We start from the raw sequence: 22,933 nt of genomic DNA on the forward strand, positions 1-22,933 counted from the left end.
TCTAGATTATTATATACATATTTATGGGATCATTCAGTGTAAATCATTGGAATTGTCTCTTTTACGCAGTATAAGAGCAATTCATCCAGGTCATTATGTGTATTGATAGTTGTTCGGTTTTATTTCTGAGTAGTATTCCATGGTATGGATGTGCCACAGATTGTTCATCCACTCACCAGATGAAGGACATCTGGACGCTTTCCCACTGTGGACTATTACAAATAAAGCTGCCAAGAATCTGTAGGTTTTTGTGCCAGCATGAATTTCCAATTCTCTGGGATAAATGTCCAAGAGTACAGTAGCTGGGTGTTATGGTAATTGTACATTTAGTCTTTTTTTTTCATTAATTTATTTATTTTAATTGGAGGCTTATTACTTTACAATATTGTACATTTAGTTGTATAAGAAAGTCCAAACTACTTTTCAGAATAGCTGTACTACTGTATGCTTCCATCAGGAAAGTATGAGTGACCCCATTTCTCTTTATCCATGCCAACATTTGATGTCATCTCCACTTTTAAGTGTATAGTGATATCTCTTTATGGTTTTAACCTGTTATTTTCCTAAAGCATTCTTTCTCCTTTTCTCATTATGAACTTGTTTGCCACCTGTATACACTTTGCCATGACACGTCTGTTTATATCTTTGGTCCATTTTCTAATTGAATTGTTTTTGGTTTTGTTTGTTGATTGTTTTTTACTGTTGACTTTTTGGAGTTCTCCAAAGTCCCAGATATCCCAGATACTAGTCCTTTTTTGGACTGCCAACATTTGTAAATTTGCTTGCACATATTTTCTCCTGTTCTATATGTTATATTTCCATTTTCTAATATGTATATATTTAAATTAATATACAATGTTTTCAACCTACCCTTATGCAATTTGTATTTTTCTTTCTTCAGTTATTTTTCCTTTATCATCTAACATAAATACATATAGATCTATGATTTTCATATATGGCCTAATTCTATTTAATAAAACTGTCTTCTAAAGCTTTTGCCTTTTGTGTTAAATTGCTATGAAAGGGGGAGGTTGTAATGCATGCTGACAGTTTGTTAGAGACTAAGTACTTCTATTCATAAAGAAATGAAAGAGTTTAACTTTCTTACTTTGCTATGCCAAAACCCACCAGCTGGAAAATGGAAAATGTAATTATATGTATTGGTTGATACCACGAACTTAATATTTTATTTAAAATATTTTAGAATAATATCCTTATGATCATTTTATCAGATTTGAAATTTCACCTAATGCTTACTATGGTGAACTAGCAAGTATGATTGCATTTTATTTTATTTCAATTTGAATAAGTCTTCTTCATAGAATTGTAAGTAATGTCAAAATCTTCTGTTGTGTCCACAACTGCTCTCCAAATGAGTGTTTTATCATAAATGTTGCGTTTTATTATTTTCATTGAAAACAACCCAGTGGTTTCTGTGATTGAATGAATGTTTTAATTTTAGCTTTTCTTTCTGTGTTTTAAACTTTCTTTCAGCTTTTGTGTTTTGTGTTTTGTTTATATGGAAGATTATAGTTTGCTTTTTTAAAAAATCTTTCATTTTTAGCAAGCATGGGAATATATTCTTGCTTACACTCTGGGAAAGAGAACACCCTAAATGTGGCTTAACATGATAAATCATCTTCTTTCTTTCCCATTGACTCAGATATGTGCATTGTTGGAAACGTGTGTGCTTTAGTGGCATATATTTTTGAGTCTGACTAGCTGCCTGCTTGTAATCAGGACTATATCAACTGTTATCATTCTAAATGTTTCCTTTCTTTTTTTCAAACACTTTTGCCTGATTGACCTTTTTTTTTTTTTTTTCTCTGTCTTTCTATGGGGCTGCTCCAGGAGCCATGGCTAATCATCTTATAAGCAATGCTCTGCTTCGTCCGCATGGTACTAACAATCCCTATAATACATTGCTGGGGGAACCGGCGGTCTGTAACAACCCTTCTGTCAGCATGTACAACACACAAGGTGTGCTGGAGTTTATCTTAATTTTTTCAAGTGAAAGTCCCATTTTATGTAGCTTTTATGGCCACATTCTATTTTTCTTTCCTTCCTCCTGCCTTTTCTTTCTTTTGGAAGCAGACACACAGACTCTTTTCACCTTTCACCCTTCTTGGTGCTTTTATTTTCCATTTTCCTTAGGTTTTCCTTAGTAAGAAATGGATTTTTCCCTTCTGATAAACAAATGCTTGATTCACCAATACGTGTTTGTTCTCTGTAATGTTATAAAATGTTTTGTGGTTTGTCAGTACTTTTCTTGTTGTTGATTGATTTCCACACTAAATACCTATGTATTCATTTTGAGAAATGAGCTATTTGCCTAAGGTAAGTAAGATAAAGAAGACTTGATTCAGTAATCTTAATGCTATAAGATCAAGAAAGTAATCTTGCTCTCTTCTACCATGAAGCACACTCGGCACAAGTATCAGTATTAATGAAAGCATTTAGATCAACTTCATGGAAAACCCTGAAATAAGCTGTGGAGGAAAGAACAGAGAACTGAGCAGTAACAGATCAAGTTCTGCCCTATCTTAATATTGCCTGTATGCACCGACTAAGGAAGGTCGTGAAATGCTTTCTCTACTGTGGCTGCGTGTCAACAGCAAGGGTTTTGGATATGGCTCCTCTGTATATCCTCCAGCTTTAAATTGTAGCTCAGATAACCATAAGTCTCTTTAAAACCACTTACAATCTAAGCCTTTGTACATGACACTACTTTTTTTTAAGATAAAAATATATTGGGGGCACAAAAATTAAAAATATTCATATCATAAGTAAAGTGACCACAGGAAAAAAAAAATCACTCAAGTAAAAGTTTTGTAAAAGAAAAATTTTAGTCAGTGATCCACCTATTTAAAATTATATTTGAAAATAACTCACTATAACAAAGAGACTTCAATAGTTCCTTCAAGCTGGACGTGATAGATTAAATATATTTTAACTTCCTAGGCAATCTTGAGTAAAATGTCTGTTATCCTTTTTTGGGAATCCGTGTGTGTGTCCTCAGTCAGAGGTAACAACTTACTGGCATGAATGTGAAAACTTGGTGTGAATGTTTATTCCAAAAACAGCATGTTTGTTGCAACATGGTCTTTGGGTATCTCTCTAAAATCATCCGAGTTTCCTAGATGACACCTTGTTAGATACAAAAGACGATTTTAAATGATTTCAAAAATCTCAAAGCCAATAATTCAGAAGTGACTTCAGGAATATAGTCAAGTTGTTTGTCAGTAGGAAAAATAATTAAGCAAACTGTTAATTTTATCCCGTTTCTTGAGATTTACACCTGAGAATCATAGACCTAGAATTAAAAGAAGGGAGAGAACACATTGAATCCTCTTTGCTATACTGTGGACATTCTGTCAGCCTGTGCTTAAATATTTCCTCTAGTGATGCCCTTCCTAGCTCAGGAACTTAGATATTCAATTGTTGAAATGTTCCATTTGTTATAAATATTTTTCTTTCCACCAAGCTGAAATTTGCCTCTGGCCATGATGCTTAGCTTTGCCTTCTAGAACAAAGATGAGCAAAGCATTTTTCTGCTGTCTGTGGCATCCTTTAAATTCTTAAATGTAGTTAATCTGGAGTCTTTTAGTCACCTTTTTATTCTAGTAAAGCAGCCTTAGTGCTATCAATAGAAGAAAGTTTCTTCATGGTTATCCCCCTTTATATTGTTTGCTGTTTGCCAATATCCTTATTTTGTTGTAGCACTTAGTTATGTGTATATTACACAATGCACCAAATGTGGCTTGGCAGAACAATTCTGCAGACTTTATGAAGGCTTGTCTGGGGCTTTTCTTTATTTTCATTAGCCTAAATGACAGATAACTGTGTCACTAAAAGCATTTTAAAGTGTGCTAACATATTAAGTTTTGAATGATATTAAATGAAGATTTACACCATATTTGCAAATTATATCTATTCTACATTATTCACCTTACATGAAGAATTGTTGGAAATTGGTTTAAAATAAGGAATAAATTTAGATCACATTGTGTTTAGCTTTTTTGACTATTCAGATATAATTTCTAGTGTCATACATAATGAAAAAGTAACAATCATTAATCTATGTTTTCCCTAATTCAGTATTTGCCTTCTTGTCTTACTTTATTATTGGCATTCTAAATTGGGAGATTTTTCTAAGGATGGAACACTATTATATAAACACTTTCCAAGTGAATTTTTAATGACAAAATTTAAAATAATACCATATAAATCCAAAGTTTTATTCCTGTCGAGCCTATTACTGAATATTGCTATTAAGATTATCAATAAATGCACAAAGCTTACTTCTGAATGGATTTGTTGTTTATGCCAGTAAATTACATTTGGCTGACTTTTCTTAAAAACAAAAGTAAATAATTTTATTATTGGTTTTCAGAATCAGAAATGGAATTGTTCAACTACTTTATGTTTTAGTATTTTTTAAGATGTTAAGAAACTATGGTAGTGCTTAAAATGATGTTTTACCACTGACCAAAAATAAAACTTGGTGACTATCATATTGCTACTAATCTTATGCTTTCAGATGAATGCACTTATATTCTTACTGGCAAGGTGAAATCTTACATGAAATATAGGTGGCTCGGTATGTACTGGAGTGGTTTATGTTGAATTACAACTTGGTTCTGTTCTGTTGGTCCTTTAATTCTGTTATACCAATGCCATCCAAGCAAAGAAGCATTTGGATTTAAAATATCCATTTTTGTTTTTGATGCTTTTATTTAAAATATGTAAAAATATGTTATAGTGTTCCTGATGCATATAGTGTTAGGAACAAAAATGAATAATATACTTTTGTTAGATTGGATTCAGATTCTCTTTGTGGAAGTATTTAAAACTTCATGCATAGTATTTCTGGACCATTATCTTCCTATCCGTATTGGATAGTTCAGTTTTTCTTAGATAAATCTTATAGATTAACCTGTCAACAAAATGTAATATATTGAGAAGTCATGCTTTTACAAATTAATTTACATTTTAAGGTAATTTAATTCAATTCTAAAACTCTAAAGAAAGACATATCTTTAGGATGGGATACGTGAAGAATACATTATAGTTGTCAAGAATACAAGGTTATAGTATAAAGTATATAATTAAATATTCTGTTATGGCTTTCGAAGTCTAAGGCGGGATGTGAAGAGAAGGAGGTGGAGGAGAGTAGTGCATGAAGTCAATCAAGATTCCCCTTCTGATCCCAGTTCTGCCACTGTCGGCAGAGCGGTGTTAGATAAGCCTCAGTCTCTCTTGGCAGCAGCTTCCTCATCTTGCAAAGCAGGAGCTGAACTTCAGTTACCTCTCCTGTGCTTCCCACTTCTAAAATGTTATCATTTACAGAAGGGGCCATACTGAGCCTACAAGCACTTTGCATCTGTTGCTATACTAATTTGGCTTTTTATTTCAAATTCTTCTTTAAAAGAAATTTTCTCTGCATTTTGAAATATTGTTGGTCTTTTGCTGAGAAGCAAGTCAACTTTTAAAGTACAAAAATAGTACCTCTAAAGCAGTGGTTAAATTGTAACAAGTCTATATCTCTTGTAATTATCTAGCCCAGTGACTGAGCTGGTTTTTATTTTGTGATGATTTAATCTTTTTATAAAGAAAATCAGCAAGAGCAGTTTTTTGATTGGATTAAAATATGAGAATTTTTAAAAATAATGTTTTTATGGTTGCTTTTAAAGTATTACCTTTTAAAATGTTTGATTGCATATGATTATGCAACAATCCAGAGGAAAACTTGATACTGATTGGTGGTATTTTTTCCCTCACATTTTCATGATACAGAAAAATGGTTGGATTTAACATTTTTCTTTCTCCATAGTAATACAACTTTTGAATATGAGCTTCAGAAATGACAGTATTGATCAGTATTATTTACAAATGATAAAAAGCATTTGTATAGGTACAGTGGGAAAAAATAACCTTTGCACATGAGACAATACATAAGTAAACAAACATAATTATAAAAACTTCGAAGTGTTTTTCTTTTCTCTCTGTACAAAATAAAGAATTTACTTATAATCTAACTGAAAAAAATTAAAGTGACATTCCTTAGAAGCAAGTATGTCCTAACACATACACACAAATATATATGTAATATTGAATTAAAGTTGTGGAAAAAGTCATGGCTTGCCCTCAGGATTTTACTCTCTTTGGTTGATGTGATAATTTTAACCTTAAAATAAATGTGTATTTGCTTGAAATTTACAAACTGACGAAACGCTTATTAAAGACTCATTTTATTAGCATGTGTTATGGGGGTTTCTTATTTTCTAACATTTCAGTATTTTTAATTATGATAAGCCATGTAACACAGACTCATGAATTTTGGGGCAGTGGAATGATTTCCTTTGACTCTTTTTTCTGCATATCATCAATTTGCTTTTTACTCATGTTTCTTCTACTGTCGCTGTAAGCTTACTTGTTGTTTTTCTTTCCTTTTCTCCATGCTGTCGTTTAGAGCCCTACAGAGAGACAAGTATGGGAGTAAAGCTAAACATTGCATATCAAATGTAATTTTTTTTAGTTCACTTTTATTGCATCACATATAGATGATGTAGTTATTAAAAACAGTTCATCTCACAATTTAAAAACTAAAGAACCTATAAATCAACTTATATAAATATATGTTAACAGAGATTAGACGCTTTTGTTGTCTGATTCTTTTATTGTGTCACGTAACATAGTTGTTAAGTCTCATGTAATGTTTGTGTGAGTTAAATTGTTTTTAAATTAAGCATTTATTTTTTGCTAAGTAATTCATAAACTTTTAATTTTCATTACTACATTCCATCACACAAATACATGTCACATACAATGTATCCACCTTTTTTTAGTATGGCTGTTTTCAACCGGTACCTAATGCATTGACAACAGAAATAATAAACACGTTTCAATGCATCAGTTGCTCAACCATAATCATCAAGCATACCATAGCAGCCTCTGCAGCAGCAGTCACCCATCACATATGGCCCTTTAAAAACATTTACTTTTATTTTTTCTTAACATCGTGGATTTGTCTACAAGATATCTTACAACATGAAAATAAATCGCTTCACCCTATGTCTGTGATGGCTGCTTTTTTAATGTATTCAGTGCATTGTTATTTTTGAAAACTGTGTTACTTGAACACAGAGTATGTATCAGAAGTCCGTATAAAAATTGATATATTTGGAACACTTTATTTAAACCAGTAATGAACTAGCTCACTTTTGCTAAACATAACTGCATCACAGATATAGAATGAATGCTATATTTTCACAAGTTAATGATGTATTGAGAAGTTTAATGGAATTCTTAAAAAAAAAAACTGTTCTATAAAGAAGTACCCTTATTTAGTAGTACTGGTTAAATGTTTGTGTTTTATTTTATTTTGTGGTTGCATTTGAAGTAATTTATGGAACTATTATTGATTCTTGGATTTTTGTTCATTCAAGAAAATGCAAAAACCTTGAAGAAGCATATGGTCAGATTTATATCACTGCAGCTGTTTCTTCCCAGAATAAGATGTTTAATCTCTTTTAAACCCAAAACTTAATATGCACACAAAGTCATCACTCATTATGAAATGGAACCTTAAATACTGACACTATGTTTATAGGAATTAGATGCCCATGTTTTATACATTCTTTTGTAGAATTATCTAATGACCCTAACAATTACTAATGGATATATAATAGTACCCAAAGTGCTTATAACAGAAAAAAAATTGGAAAGTAAACCAAAATATTTCTGTTTTGAAAGTTCCCATTTGCAAATTATTTTGATGTGCCATTTATCTACCTAGGCATTATTTCATAACTATATCATTCTGACAAATTTAACAAAATCCTTTTGTGGTTTTTTGTATAGGGATATTCTCAGTTTTATAAAATTACATACCAAATTATTAGACAGTGCTTGAATCTTCTACTTTGATTAGTATATTCAAAGTACCACACCATGAATTATGCTAATTCTATACCTATTTCAATGTTAAGACAACATATAAAATTAAAAGGTAATGAATTATTGAATTGACTTTGGTGTGTATAAATTGAAAGCTATGAATGACTACAGAAAATTTTGTTTTTCCTAAGTTATAACCAAATATGTTTCAAATAGTGTCAGGCAATGTTTGTATGGAACTTTATAAGGCTTTGTGCAAATTTATAGAGTTTTAAAATTCTTTTAGAGATTTACTGTAAATACTTATTTTCTGTTTATAAGATTTCTATCAATTGTCCAAGTATACATATATATATATATATTTATATAGATATGTACATATATATTTAACAGTGCTTTTTAATTTCCAAACATTTTATACTTAATTAAAATTGCTACCAATTTATACATACTTCATAGTCGGGTGTTTTTGCTTCTGTGTCTCTGTGTATGTGTTCTGTGGCCAATCGGACATGAATGTCATAATGTTTTGTGATCTTTTTCAGAGGGGCTCCTGAACAATGCCAGGGATACAAGTGTCATGGATACTCTACCACTGAATGGTAACCATGGCAATAGTTACAGCATTGCCAGTGGCGAATACCTGAGCAACTGTGTGCAAATCATAGACCGTGGCTATAACCACAACGAGACAGCCCTAGAGAAAAAGATTCTGAAGGAACTCACTTCCAACTATATCCCATCTTACCTGAATAACCATGAGCGCTCCAGCGAACAGAACAGGAATCTGATGAACAAGCTGGTGAACAACCTGGGCAGTGGGAGTGAAGATGATGCCATTGTCCTGGATGATGCCACCTCCTTTAACCATGAGGAGAGTCTGGGCCTGGAATTGATTCATGAGGAATCGGATGCTCCTTTGCTGCCCCCAAGAGTCTACTCCACAGAGAACCATCAGCTACACCATTACACCAGGAGGCGGATCCCCCAAGATCACAGTGAGAGCTTTTTCCCTTTGTTAACCAATGAGCACACGGAAGATCTGCAGTCACCCCACAGGGACTCTCTCTATACCAGCATGCCAGCGCTGGCTGGCGTGCCCCCTGCAGAGAGCGTTACCACCAGCACCCAGACCGAACCCCCGCCGGCCAAATGTGGTGATGCCGAAGATGTTTACTACAAAAGCATGCCAAACCTCGGCTCCAGAAACCACGTCCATCAGCTGCACACCTACTACCAGCTAGGTCGCGGCAGCAGTGATGGGTTCATAGTTCCTCCAAACAAAGATGGGACCCCTCCAGAGGGAAGTTCAAAAGGACCAGCTCATTTGGTCACTAGCCTATAGAAGACGACAGAAATTGAAGCCAACAAGACTGCTAACACCTGATAGACTGTGCTGAGTTGATATACGCAGTGGTAATGATGTGTGTACTTTTAAATCTTTATGCTGTTCTTGAACGACAAACACAAAACTCAGACTCCTTATTTTTTTTTTTTTTTAAACTGGGATTTTTAGGTCAGCCCAGGGGAGAAAGATAACTGCTGAAATTCCCCTGTGCCCTCTGCTTCCTTGTCCTTCACCCCCCCACCCCAAGATGGAGACTTCATTATGTTAATGAACGAGATTTGAAGAAAATGGCACTCACGGTGGCCTTGTTGAATTATGTTGTGTTTGTTCTACCATCTCTGATGCTCTGTTACTCTCATTACAAGGACCTGATTTTTTTCAAAGGCCAGAACAGTGGTTTGAAGTTAGTAACAATGCTGCATCTAGACTGGAGTGCTGCACAAAGATAAAAAGCAAAGCAAACTGTATCACATAGTGGTTTTTAGTCACTCACAACCCGAATTCGCCACAGTGGGAATAGCTGTGGCATACAAAATCAAACAACAAAATCAATAATGAAATGGAGGCGAATTCTAGAATTATATGCTAAATGCATATTTTATGATTTGCTGTATTAACTGATGATAAACTAATGGCAGAAAAAAAACTGAACAATTTCTATGTAATGTACAGATACTAGCATTGCACATGTAGTCTGCTTTCTGTTCCTCCAGAATTTGAGTCCTGTTAATGTAGTGGAAAAAAAAAAAGAAATTTTTTTTTTTCTTTCGTGCTGGTCTTGCAAGTTTGTCTACCAATAAGAGCAGAGTTTCCTTCCTTTCTTCTTTCTTTTCTTTCTTCATTTCTTTTTTTTTTTCCTTTTCTTTCTTTCATTCCTTTTTTTCTTTAAAATTTCACCTGGCAAAAAATAAATAAATAAATAAATAAATGAAGCTATCACTTTATAAGAATCATTTTCTAGTAATGCAAACAAATTATTTTTTACAAAAAAATAAAATAAATAAAATTAGACTTCCTTCCCTCACTATATATCTTTATTCAGTCAGAATATTTCCAAGAGCATTTTTGCAAGTTAGAGCAGGAAGAACTTTTATGTTTACAGTGCACATCTGTTGTAATGCAAAGCATATTTGGCAAGCAGTTCATCACTAAGACAGTAGCTATGATTCTAGAAGTCAAGAGATGTCAGTAGAACTAGTGGAGCTTCTGCATGTGAAAAACGGTATCCCATAGGTGTGAAAGTGCTGAATACTCAGTCTGATCCCCAAGTGGGCACCTGCACTACCAATTTTTAAAGGCAATTCACTCACTTGTAGACAGAATCAAAAGGTCAAGTTATTTTGAAGTGATTTAAAAAAGAAAACTCTTCTGTTTATTAACAGGAAAATTATTTATTTGACAGGATTTTAAGTAATGTAGGACTATAAGAGGTAAATCAGCAGCACATACAATTTTTTTTTTTAAATTTATGATCCATTTTGTATGGTCTCAAAGTTGGATGACCTCATTACTAATATTTGTTGTAAAAGTGAAACTTGTTTGCCAACCAATAAACAACTGATTGAGATTTAGAAGATATTGTATTGATGTATGTACTATATGATTAATTATTCTTTTCATTTTTCTCACCTTTCTTTCGTTCTGTTTTCAGTATATAAATTCTGCTAATCCTCTGTGGCTCAAATGAGCCATGCTAAAGAAATCAGTCTGCCTAGATGAATAAACTAAGCACAAAATTAGTTTTTGCAGACAAAATGTAAGAGAAAAATGAGATGGGCATTTTTATGTTGGCTGAAATAAGATGCATAACTTACTTTCAAGCAGGTTAATATATAGATTACTATGTGCTTATTTATAAGCCAGCTTCAGTCACACAGCTTATTATAAAAGTCAGCTTCAATCAGAGATTTAAAGTATTGAATTCGGAAAAGAAGGATCATATTTTTTCCTCCCTTATATTCTTCATTTTGATGTTGAATGTTTAAATTCATTCCATTGGCTAAAAATGCAAGAATAATGGCAAAGAGAATACCCATTTTATAAACAGAAGACATTTTTATGCTATTTTTTTTGTTGTTGTTTTACTATGTATAGATAAAATGAGAGGGAAAAAGTCCTTTCAAAGAAACTTTCTAGATCTCCAGTTACTGAAGAAGAATCTTTACCAGCAGTGTGCAAGCATGGGGACCCTCCTAGGGCAAAGTTAGAATGAATTTGCCAAATTATAATTTCTAATTATATTATATGATTTCTTGGTGATTTTTTTTTATTTTTCCAAAAAAATTAATCATTAAACAACATGAATTAATTTCTTGAATTAAAATTAGAAAGAGTAGTTTACAGAGTAGCCAGTAATCTCTGTATACAATTTTAATATACAACGAAAGAAAAAATTCTGTACTGGGCCAGAGTACATGATAACCTTAAAATCAATATCACCTCAAAATATCTTATGCATCATTCCTTTTAGTCAGTTGACATAAGTATTTTTTAAGTCTACACATTGTCTCTAAGTTACAGGAGAACCACAAGCTTTATGAGTAGTTAGGTTTTCAGTTACCACATATGGCAATATTAACTCCTAAAAGGTGGTTAGTCTTATCTGGTACATAGAATACATTTGATAATGAAAGAATCCCTTTTAGACATGCTTAAGGTAACTTCAGAAACACAAATGTAGCCTGTGGATTTATGAAGACTTATGCTAGTTTTGCCAGTCCAACAGTAATCTACATGAAAACAGCTCCATCAATAAGAAGCTAGTTTCACAGAATGATGGGGAAACTACCTCAGTTCAGCTTGCTGATGATGCCAATTCTGATTTTCTGCTATTGCTACCTCCCTGACCATTATTTTTGTGTTTCATTATATGGAAATTTGAAGCTGATAATCTCTCAGCTCTCCATAGTCTAAGTTGAAGAAGATCACTTGAATACATAGACTGATGTGGAAAGCCATTCAGTCCTTGTTGGTAACGACCAAGCACTTATGTAAAGATGAAAGGGTCAGATTTTTGAACTCACATACATCATAATTGCTGTGCTTTCAGAGAGACTTTAGATCCCAAAGACTTTCACGAGAAGAGATTATTCCCCCAAATTGAAGGTGACTATAGTGAAGACAAAATAGTGGATGAAAGAGTTAATTATATATACATTTCAATAGAAATTTGTGTATGTCTCTCATATATTCCGCTAGTCCTCTTTACACTAGCAAGGGTTGAATTCCTGAATTTGAATCTTCTTTCACATGCGTTTTCATGTGTGGCAATTGATAATAACTTTAAAATTTTCTTAATCATATTTGGCTGACCCTATATTTTCAGTACTCTGTGACATTCATTTGCATATTTCGGTGTATTTATCTGATTTTCCATCAAAAAGTAAATTTTCATCAAACATACTATACTACATTGCACATTATTTGAGAGCTGGAAGTAAAAATTATGTCAGTGAAACAAGTTATTATTTCTAAGTAAAATAACATTTTTATAACATTTTACAATTTTGTTTCCCTTTTGAGGTCTGTTTCACATGATACTTTAATAAGACGTTAGCTTATAAACCTCATGTCTAGTTGATTTAGAAAATGTTGGATTGTTGCATAGCCCATGTTCCTAATTGATAATATTTATGGAGAAATATAAGTTTTGTGAGGAGAAATAGGCAGGAATTCCAATTAAGTTTTTGAGCATCTTTTGTTTTCACTCTATTAAAATTAAAAATACTATAGCTAAATAATAAATTGTTATGCTAAAATAATCATAATGGCAAAAAAAAACTGGCATGAAAAATTTTCTTGAGGTTAAAAATAGTCAATATAATGTAGTAATCAAATGCAGGTAAAGGACACCCCTTTACTCCTGTAATACTAATTTATAATGACTGAAATTAAAATGTAGTTATGATTTGTATTTTTAAAGTAACATTAGTCTAAAAATGTTGACATTATGAGGCAAAGTTTTTAAGATTTCATATTTAAATTTTTTAATATTAACCTAGTTGGTGTAACAAAAATATCCATAATAATGGGAAAAATCATATATTATAAATGAATTATTTAAGAACCCATAAACTTAAGTCAGGCAATATCTTCAGCTTTTTCCCTCAAATCTGCTCAAATCCATTGACTAATTTGCCTGCTTTAAAAAATGACATTAAAGACTTCAAAGACTAACTTTTTGCTTAATTGTGCAGACCAAAAGGGAGAGGAAAATATTTTTTCTAGGTTATCTAAAGATCAACTTCAAAATCATCACCTCCTATTAGTGAAAGAATAATTGATTTTTTTAGAAGTTGTCCATCAGTACTATACCAAAGTGCAACTGCTTATGGCATTTTTCAAAAAACACTGTAGAACTAGTATGTAGTCAGTTCATATTTAGAGAGAGAAAAATTTAGAAAGAAAAAAAAAAGAACCCAAATCCTAATTTGATTTTGAGTAACTCTGAAAATACTGACAAGAATGTCCTTTCTTCTTTAACAAATATATATTTTAGATAAAATAGCAATATGTATGATCTCCCCAATGTACTATAATAATAGTATCAAGATATTAAGAATTAATTAGCTCATGTTTAGCAATTCCTAATTATAGCTCACCACATAAGTAATTATTATGCATTTCTAAGTAATACTTTAAATGTCTTATGTTAGATTACTACACATAAATTAGTAACATGGAAGCACAAAAGTGAAGCAGCAACATTGCAAAATAGCTTATGGAAGCATTTTTGTGCAAATGAATTCTACATGAGAATCATCTTTGAGCTTATAAAATAGATTAGATGGATCCCAACCATAAATTCAATTTTGTAATCAGTAGTAAAAACGTCCCTACATAATCATCTGAAGAATATTGACAAATATCTAAATTTTCATTTCTAGACTAAAATAAGTTCAAGTGTTGATAGCTTCTTCTTTCCTGCTTAGGCCATAAGAGGAACTTTCCTACTTGCTAATTAACTTGATTACTTCCTGTTTGCTTTAAAAAGGAAATCAGTCTTCAACTCATCTGTACAGGTACTTCCATATGCCATTTCTTTTATTTCCTGTTTACAGAGGAAACAGCTTGTTTACATTGTTGCAAACTTTGTGATTTTTGCAATGAAACAGGTAGTTGTTATGGTTTTGCATATTCTCATTTGAAATAAAGTTATTGCCATTCCCTATTTTTAAGAAGTTAAAAGCCAGTAATTCTTTAATATCTAGGATCTTTAAGTTATTATTCAAATGTGTTGATTTCAATATTTCTGTCTCTTAATAGTACATCACACAAATCTTTCTAAACTCATATCCCCTTAGAGTATTTCAAAGGTAAATACAAACTATGATTTTTAAGCAGTCGTGTGAAAGGAGAACTTTGATTTATGTGAAGAAGTCAAGGAAGATTATATAGGGAAAAAAACCTCTGTTGAGATAATAAAGTGTTTTCAACCATAATATGAACAGAAGAGCAGAACCAAGTGGAGTTCATGGTGAGGTAACTAGAACTAAATTAGAGATACAGAGAAAAGTTATCCAGGAAAAAATAATAAAGTTACTTAGAGTGATAAAAATCTTAAACACTGTACCAAATGTTATTGATGTATTGAAAAAAATCAAATTTAAGTTTACCATATTATAATTTTTACCACTTTTAACCCTCTTTAGGTATTTCTTGTTTAGTCTTGTCTCAAGGAGACATGAATATTTTATAAACGTCTCTTAAATAGAAATATTTTTGCCTCAATTCACATTCACACTCTAGTCTGCTTACTCTATTATATGTCAACATAGTTAATGCTACTAGTAGCTTTGTACCTTTTAGAGCTTTATTATGAATCTTTCTAATAAGCATTAAATTAACATTAAATTGGAATTATGTACATTGTGCAAAATAATTCATAACCAAGCAATAATCATTAATTCATTATATATATATGAATAAACTTTGAGACTGAATAATACAAATAATTACACTGCTGAAAATAGTACTCTCAAGCCCTTCTCTCTCTCCAGTTATTGTAGTCAATTCATAAAATTCTGCAGACAGTTGCACACATGACGTGTTATCAAACTACTCCATAATCCAAGTATGTCTGAAAGTTCCCAGTGCTTCTTTCATTCTAAAATACCAAAGGAAAGAGCTTGAAAGAAGAAGAAAGTAATGCCTTCTAAGGATCTTATTTAGATAAATATTGTCATTCAGAATGAATAATTTTAAAAGGAAAATGTTCCATTTTGTGGTCTGAGGGAGAGGTTATTAAAGTTTACAGTTAGCCCAATGTTGGATAATTTTAAAGGAGTTAAGTTTGTCTCAATGGCCCAAGAGTGCAGAATTTCACAATATATTGTCAAGGAAATAGGTTTGAAATCCGTACCTAAAGTGGCTTTTAAATGTTAAAAATTCCTCTGATTCTCCTGAAAGTGGAACAGGTAAAATAGTGCCAGATTCAAAACAAAATATATTGGTTGACCTCAAAAAAATGGCAAAATTCATGAATAACAACAACTCTTTAGTAGTAGGTAGAGGTCTTTGGGGATGGAACTCAGGATACAGTGACTAGAACAGAATATCTTCTCATGCTGACCACTGCCTTGTCCTCTAGTGCATTTTTTTAATGCCTTGAATTTCAACTTGTCACCATGTCTTATGTTTTGAATGACATCCTGAATCAAGAGAATAGGAAAAAAACATTTAAAATTGGTTTTCATGCCTCATTTGAAAATAGAGATTTCCTTTACCATCCTAAGTAATATAAGATGATATGTCTTGAAGCAGCTGTGGACAATCAGAATGTGTTCAGTTATAAACAAGTCTTATTTGTATATCCTAACACTGATCTTTGCCTATGAATTACAAACTCAAGAATTGTAGAGAGGGTCAACTTGATTTCCCTTAATGACTTCTGTGAATATATTAGAAAATGGAAGGGTAATTAGAAAAGTTTTTTTCATACTGTTTTCCCACTTGCCAAGCATTAAATCTAATTTAAAAATGTATCTTTTTAAAAATGATAGTTTATTTTAAAAACTAACAACTAATTAAGCCATTTCTCATTGATAAGAAAAATCACTTTTTTAGAAACTAGAATATAGCTATTGCAGGCTTTGGTCTCTTACATTCTCATATATTTACACATGGCATAAAAATTATCATATACACCTACCAGATTTCAATCTATTGGATTTTTTTCCCTTGTACAACGTTTCCAACTTTTTTTTCCCTTAAATCTTCTGTACAATCACATGTAAAACCATAAGCTACAAACCTCAATAAAAAAATATCAGTAAACAATAAGTGAAGTAGTCACTGTTATTATATGGTAATACCCAAACTTTGGTTTGGGAACAGTATTTCAACTGCAAGATAATAATTGAAACATGGACTCTTACTATCCCCACCCCTTCAATCTCCTCTGACAAGCTGAAAATAAAACATGAAGTTATTTTGTTTAAGTTTTCAGAAAACTGCTGCCATCTGAGGTGTCTATGAGTTGATTTGTTATTTCCAGGAAAACAGAAAGTTAAATTCAGAACTTAGTGTTTGCCCTTAAAGTTTGCAATGATGTGATATAATCAAATGCAATCCTGTATCGGCTGCCTGATCAATTTCTTTTTCCTCCTCTCGAACTGGCAAGTAGGAGAATCGGTCACCAATGAAACTTTGGCCCAAAGGAGAATTAGGTGCTCTCTGCAAGCGAAGGTGTTAGTTGCTCAGTTGCGTCAGATTCTTTGCCACCCCATGGACTGTAGCCCACCATGAAATTCTCCAGGCGAGAATACTGGGGTGGGTAGCCATTCCCTTCTCCAGGGAATTCTCCCAACCCCAGAATTGAACCTGGGTCTTCTGTATTGCTTGCAGATTCTTTACCATCTGAGCCACCACTATTCTTTTGAATAAAAGGCATGATATATAGTAAATGTTGTGGATCGCCAAGGTAGACATTATATAATCATTCTGTACTGTCAGGGATTCTGATTATTTAGTTTATTAACTCAGCATCAGTACAAATTTCAGCTAGAGAAAATGTAATTTAGATGCCTCTGCTTTGTAATATTGAAAATACATTTTCATAAAAAAAAAAATACTTTGAAAAGGAAACAGAAATCAGGAACTCTTGAGTGGCTAGTGTGGACCTGACACTTTACAGTGCCTCATTTAATCTTTCCAATCATATGGTGAAATGGATTTTTTCACACAAAGGAAATTGAAATTCAGACCTCAGAGTCATAGAGCTAGTGAGTTTAGAACCAAAATCTCTTCTTCAGTTCAAAAAAAGAGATTTTTGGTCTAAAGTCTAAATGGTCTAAAGTCAATGGTCTAAAGTCCATTGTATTCATCACATCAACTAAATGATTAGTTGAGGTGGCTCAGATGGTGAAGAATCTGCCTGCAATGCAAGAGACCTGGTTGGATCCCTGGGTCGGGAAGATCCCCTAGAGAAGGGAATGGCAACCCACTCCAGTGTTCTTGCCTGGACAATTCCATGGACAGAGGAGCCTGGTGGGCTACGTACAGTCCACTGGGTCACAGAGTTAGACATGACTGAGTGACTAACACTTTTACTTTCACTTCTTAAATAAAGGAGTGAAAACAGATATTCAAGGAAACTTTAAGAAAAGCATGAAGCCTGCTTTTTAAAGAGCTCAAAGTTTATGCAAACTCCATTTTACTAGGCAGTTGGCAGAAATCGAGAGAAAGAGAAGTGTCACTGACTGTACACTTTTGAAAAATTAATTTTCCAAGAATAGAGCATCTCATCTCTAAAGTAAATGCAACACCTAATTTGTATGGGATATATAATGTACTCGACACACATGAAATTCTCAAAAAAAAAAAAAAAACCTCTTAAAACAGATTTTTTGTACTAAATAAACTCTTCGTGTGTACTGTTTTTCAGCAAGTCTCATTTGACAAAAAAAAAAAAATGTCTTTGAGTTTAAACGTTTTTGGGAGATGTCAGGCTAAACAAGGTAACATAACTTTTTATTATAAGATTTCAGAGAATGTACTGCAAAGTTAAAGAGGAGTATTTATTGTGTTGTTTCCTAAGCTTATTTGGCCCTATAATCCTCAAGGAACTTGAAGAGCAACAATTTAAAATGATTAACCTATGGAACTCAGTTGCTAAAACACTGCCCAAAATATTTTTGTTACAACTGCATTTTTTATTGCCCCTGAGTATTTTATACCAATGAAATGCTGTAGGAGTGACTCCTCCAATATTAATTGGTTTTATAACTCATTGTGAAATAATGTTACAAAAGTATCGGCCCTAAATATCTGGTCCCAATCTTCAGGTGGAGAAAGAGCAATTAAGATGAATGACACCTTAAGAATTCTGCCTAATCATAGAATCTCTTTATTTTAACATAGCTTCCTATCTTCTAACATCAAATATCCATTTGGCAACAGAAACTGGAAACAAAGAGTTTTTACTCAACAATCATGTTTCTCATTTACAAAGAGAGAGACTGATTCAAATCCCTATGAAACACAATAATAGTGCTACATTTCATTCTCTTATTTTGAAGAGGAAGATTAAACTTATCTTGCTATTTTTATGTGTTATTATAAAGGTCAATACAATAGTTAGCTCAGTATTTCTCAGCCCTGTCATCAATGAGAAATCACCTAGAGCATATTAGGAAAAGAAAAGAAAGCAAACAAACACACACCTCATTCCAAGCAATTAAATCTGAATCTCTGGGTGGTGAACAAGTATAAATTAATCGTCAAAGCCCACAGGTGACTTAATATGCAGCTTGAGCTGAGAATCACAGAATTAAGAATTTAATGAATACTGGTATTAACATTAATAAAATGTTTAAATATGCTCAAAATATTATAAAGTTTCTCTTTAAAGCAGAAATGATATACAGAAAATTACAAAGAAAATTTCTTATCCTCAGGTGAGTCTGATTAATCACCTAAATGGTTTTTCTCTCATTTTATGAAAATAAATTATATATTATTCAAGTAGAAATCAACTGGATTATTAAATATATTTTTCATTATTTAATTCATAGATGAAAAACTCTTGTTCAGAATATCTGGGTTTCTATCACCATTTTCAAGCCCATGAATATTATCATATAGAAAGAAGTCAGTTATTAGTTTCAGATCATGCAGAATTCAAAGATAAATACCAAGAATTAACTGCATGGAACAAAAGTTTCTTTAAGTTTTCCCTGTAAATTTGACTATTATCAAACCATATATGTACCTGGTATTTTGCACAGTGTCCCAGCTATTCAAAAATCTACTCACTGTAAAAATGAGTTGCTTGTAAAATGATGAAGGATATACTTTTTTATTATTAAAAATGCATAACAGATAGTAAATTTTCTTCAATATAATGCTAATATTTACCTGTTGGTTATCGAATTCACATTTTTATTTTAAGTTCTAGTAAACACCTAATATTGATTCCTAAATGTTTCTCTAATCAGGAATAGCATGGAGGACCCCATGAAAGGTAAGAGAAAAATCAGTAACCATTCATTAGAAATAACCACTTATGTTGGGTTCTCACAGATACTAAAGTTCTCCTTCAGTGGTCAGCAATGACACATAGAATTAATACATCTAAATTACCAAGCTACTTAACACATAACTTTCATGGATAAAATGATAGGATGTCAAATAGTTTTTGCTCTAGTGACAACTGATCAAATGTTAATGTCTGCTTCGAACATACCTTTTGAAAGATGCATCTGAGATTAGTAAGAAGGAATCCCATAATGATTTTTTATGTCTGCTATAGTAAGGGTAAAAAAAAAAAAAAGCACAGGGGTAATAAATCAACTCATGTGCAATTTATATATTTATATAAACATATAGTATATATATAGAGTCTAGTGGACTCTAATCCATGGGTTGCAAAGAGTCGGACATGACTGAGTGACTAACATTTTCAATTTCACTTTTCATCTCTTATATACAAGTTGTTAATACAAATATCTGACACATATTTTAGAAGAATCCAGAGTCCTAACTCCTTTTTGATGACAGCTACTTCACTTATGCAATGATAGGAAATATTTTACAAGGGGAGCAGAAAAATTATCTATAATCACTCATTCCATCTCTTTGTCATGTTTGCTTTATATTATTTATTGGACTGTTTAGAAAATTTCCGTTCCCATTATTTTCACAAAGCTATACCTAAGGTCTCCTCTCCTCTATCTAGTCATCACCTCCATCTTCCCACATCCCTGTCCAGTCTCCCTCATATTCAGGCTATATTCTATCTAATCTCATAGAAATATGAGATCTCTTTTCTCTTTAATATTTTCCTCCTTATCAATCTCAGTCTCAGTCTCCCTGTTATCTTTACTCTTAGGCTTACTCATTTTCCCCTCTTAAGTCTGTGCTTCACCAAAGTCATTTCTGCCTTTGTTTCTTATCAACAGCACCTTCTTTCACTCAGTCTAAAAAGTTAGTCATCAGCCAATCCATTCTTTTGTTTCCCTTCTTTTCCTTTCAATATTCCCAGACCCACTTTCGTGTTAGTCCTCAACCAAAATTTTTTTTCTAGGTCATTTTCATCCATCTCTCTGGACTCTGCTCATCACTCTAAGCCATTTGTGTCCCCAATGCATGGGGTAAATTCACAGAATTGCAGACCTGAGACAAGTCTTGAAATCATTTAGTTCCACCCTTTTACTTCACAGATAAGTAAACTGAGGACTACAGAGGACAAGGAAGTGTTCACTGTCATACCTGATTCATGCTGGAGCTAATTCTTGAATCAGGGTTTCCTGATTAGCACATTTTATACTATGTTATTTTTAAAATGTTTTCCTGGTTTAACCTTCCTATGGCAATATGTCTACCTCACATGTGATATAGCTTCTCCTCTCTTACTATAATTTCAAGATCCTTTTTTTTAAGCAACAGAACCAAAACTCAATCTTTCCTAAGCTAAACAAATAAAAAAATCAAATATTTAATGGGATTTATTGATTCATGTAATCATGGAGGAAAAGGGTGAAGACAAAACTAATTAGGAACCAGGACAATGAACACAGTAAAGACTTCCGTGTCTTATTTTTATCTGCTTTTCCTACGTGCTAGCTTGATTTCCCTACTGAGAAGCAGTATCTGATGGTGACTGAGTTTCCAGACTTTGAATCTACACTGCCTGAGTTAAAAGCCTGCTCCTCCATTTTCTAGTCCTGTGATTCAGATTCACCATGCTTGGTTCTCATAGCTTACCCTGGACCAGTTTTCTCTGTGGGATTATGTACCATGATTGGAATAGCCTAGGTTACTGTTCCTATCTGCTCTAGGACAACAAAGTCTTAACAGGAGCTAGTGTGAGGGGGATGCTGGAAAAACACACTTGTAGTAGAATCAGTTCTTACAGTGCTGTCTCATCCAGTCCATCTGAGACATGGGCCTTGTAAATGTCACTCTTTCACAGCTAAATCCTGCTTTACATCTGACTGACCTTAACTGATTATTTTCATTTAGTTTCAGTTCTATCTCACAAGAGCACCTAGTAAACCCATAATCCAATCAATATTACAAAAGTGGCATATTTCCCTCAGTTACAATTAATTTCTCTCCTCTCCTTAATAAGTCTAATTATAAACATCGGAAAATCAGAAGTGAACGTTTCATTCTCTCAGTCAAGTCCTGAATTTTACTTTGTAAGTTTGAAAATTTCAAGTAGAGAAATACTACTTTTTCTAACACTTATGTGTCCTTGAAAAAGATAATTAAATTGGTTTTGATGAAAACTCTCAAAAAAGGGTAAAGATGAAAATGCTATTAGGTTTAATCCAGGATTAGCAAGAGACAGCCAGAGAAGCTGTTATTCTCATCCAGCCTGAAGGTTTAAAACTGAGGGATACACCCCACTACAATACATACATCTGTACAAAAGAATAATTACATTTCAATTCATTTCAATTCATGCTGCCACCAGCTGGAAACAGTCTTTCAGACATAATGCTCAGGACTTTTCCCAAGGTATGCTTGCACAAAAAGCAGTTTATTTGAATATGGATTGCTGATTTTACCTTCCAACACACATACAAACATACAACTATTGGGAGGAAAATGAGGAGAAATATATATGTGTGTATGTGTGTGTGTGTGTGTGTGTGTGTGTGTGCGCGCATGTGCTTTAGTCATGTCCAACCCTTTGTGACCCCATGACTGCAGCCTTCCAGGCTCCTCTGTCCATGGGATTTTCCAGGCAAGAATACTGGAGTGAGTTGCCATTTCCTACTCCAATATATATATAATTCTAACAAATAAAAGCAAATCCTATCAGCTTTCCCCCAATTTCACTGCTGCTACTGCTAAGTCACTTCAGTCGTGTCCGACTCTGCGTGACCCTATGGACAGCAGCCCTCCAGGCTCCTCTGTCCACAGGATTCTCCAGGCAAGAATACTGGAGTGGGTTCCCATTTCCAATTTCACTAAGGAGGAATATATATGCGTCGTACTCTGGGGTGTTCTATATTCTTTAGTTTAAAGAAAATATCCAACCCTTTGCATAATGCCATAGGATTTTCAGTTCTACCAAAAGAAGTCAGAAGTGAAACACAATTATAGTCCTACCTTTTCTGCTTCATGATCCATATGACTGTAGAGTGTGTTTTATTTATTAGTTTCTTCAGTTTTAAGTGGAAGTAATTATTGAGATTTTTGTGAATAAGCAAACTAAAAGTGCTACTAAATTTTGAT

At 33.0% G+C, this 22,933-nt stretch overlaps 1 protein-coding gene across 14 annotated transcripts in view; it reads left to right on the plus strand.

Moving 5' to 3' along the window:
* ADGRL3 (adhesion G protein-coupled receptor L3) overlaps nucleotides 1-16,525 on the plus strand; it is a 709,244-nt gene extending 692,719 nt beyond the window's left edge. For 6 of the 14 annotated variants that reach the window (XM_043447764.1, XM_043447767.1, XM_043447765.1 and 3 more), the window contains 2 exons: nucleotides 1,852-1,980; nucleotides 8,445-16,525. In XM_043447764.1, coding sequence (XP_043303699.1) covers nucleotides 1,852-1,980; nucleotides 8,445-9,244 — 929 coding nt within the window. In that variant the 3' untranslated portion in view covers nucleotides 9,245-16,525. Of the gene's footprint in view, nucleotides 1-1,851; nucleotides 1,981-6,472; nucleotides 6,525-8,444 lie in introns of all 14 variants that reach the window. The other 8 variants (XM_043447769.1, XM_043447773.1, XM_043447772.1 and 5 more) reach the window with 3 other exon arrangements.
* Nucleotides 16,526-22,933: the final 6,408 nt, after the last annotated feature.

This window comes from Cervus canadensis, chromosome 26 (assembly GCF_019320065.1).
Source record: "Cervus canadensis isolate Bull #8, Minnesota chromosome 26, ASM1932006v1, whole genome shotgun sequence".
NCBI lineage: Eukaryota > Metazoa > Chordata > Mammalia > Artiodactyla > Cervidae > Cervus > Cervus canadensis.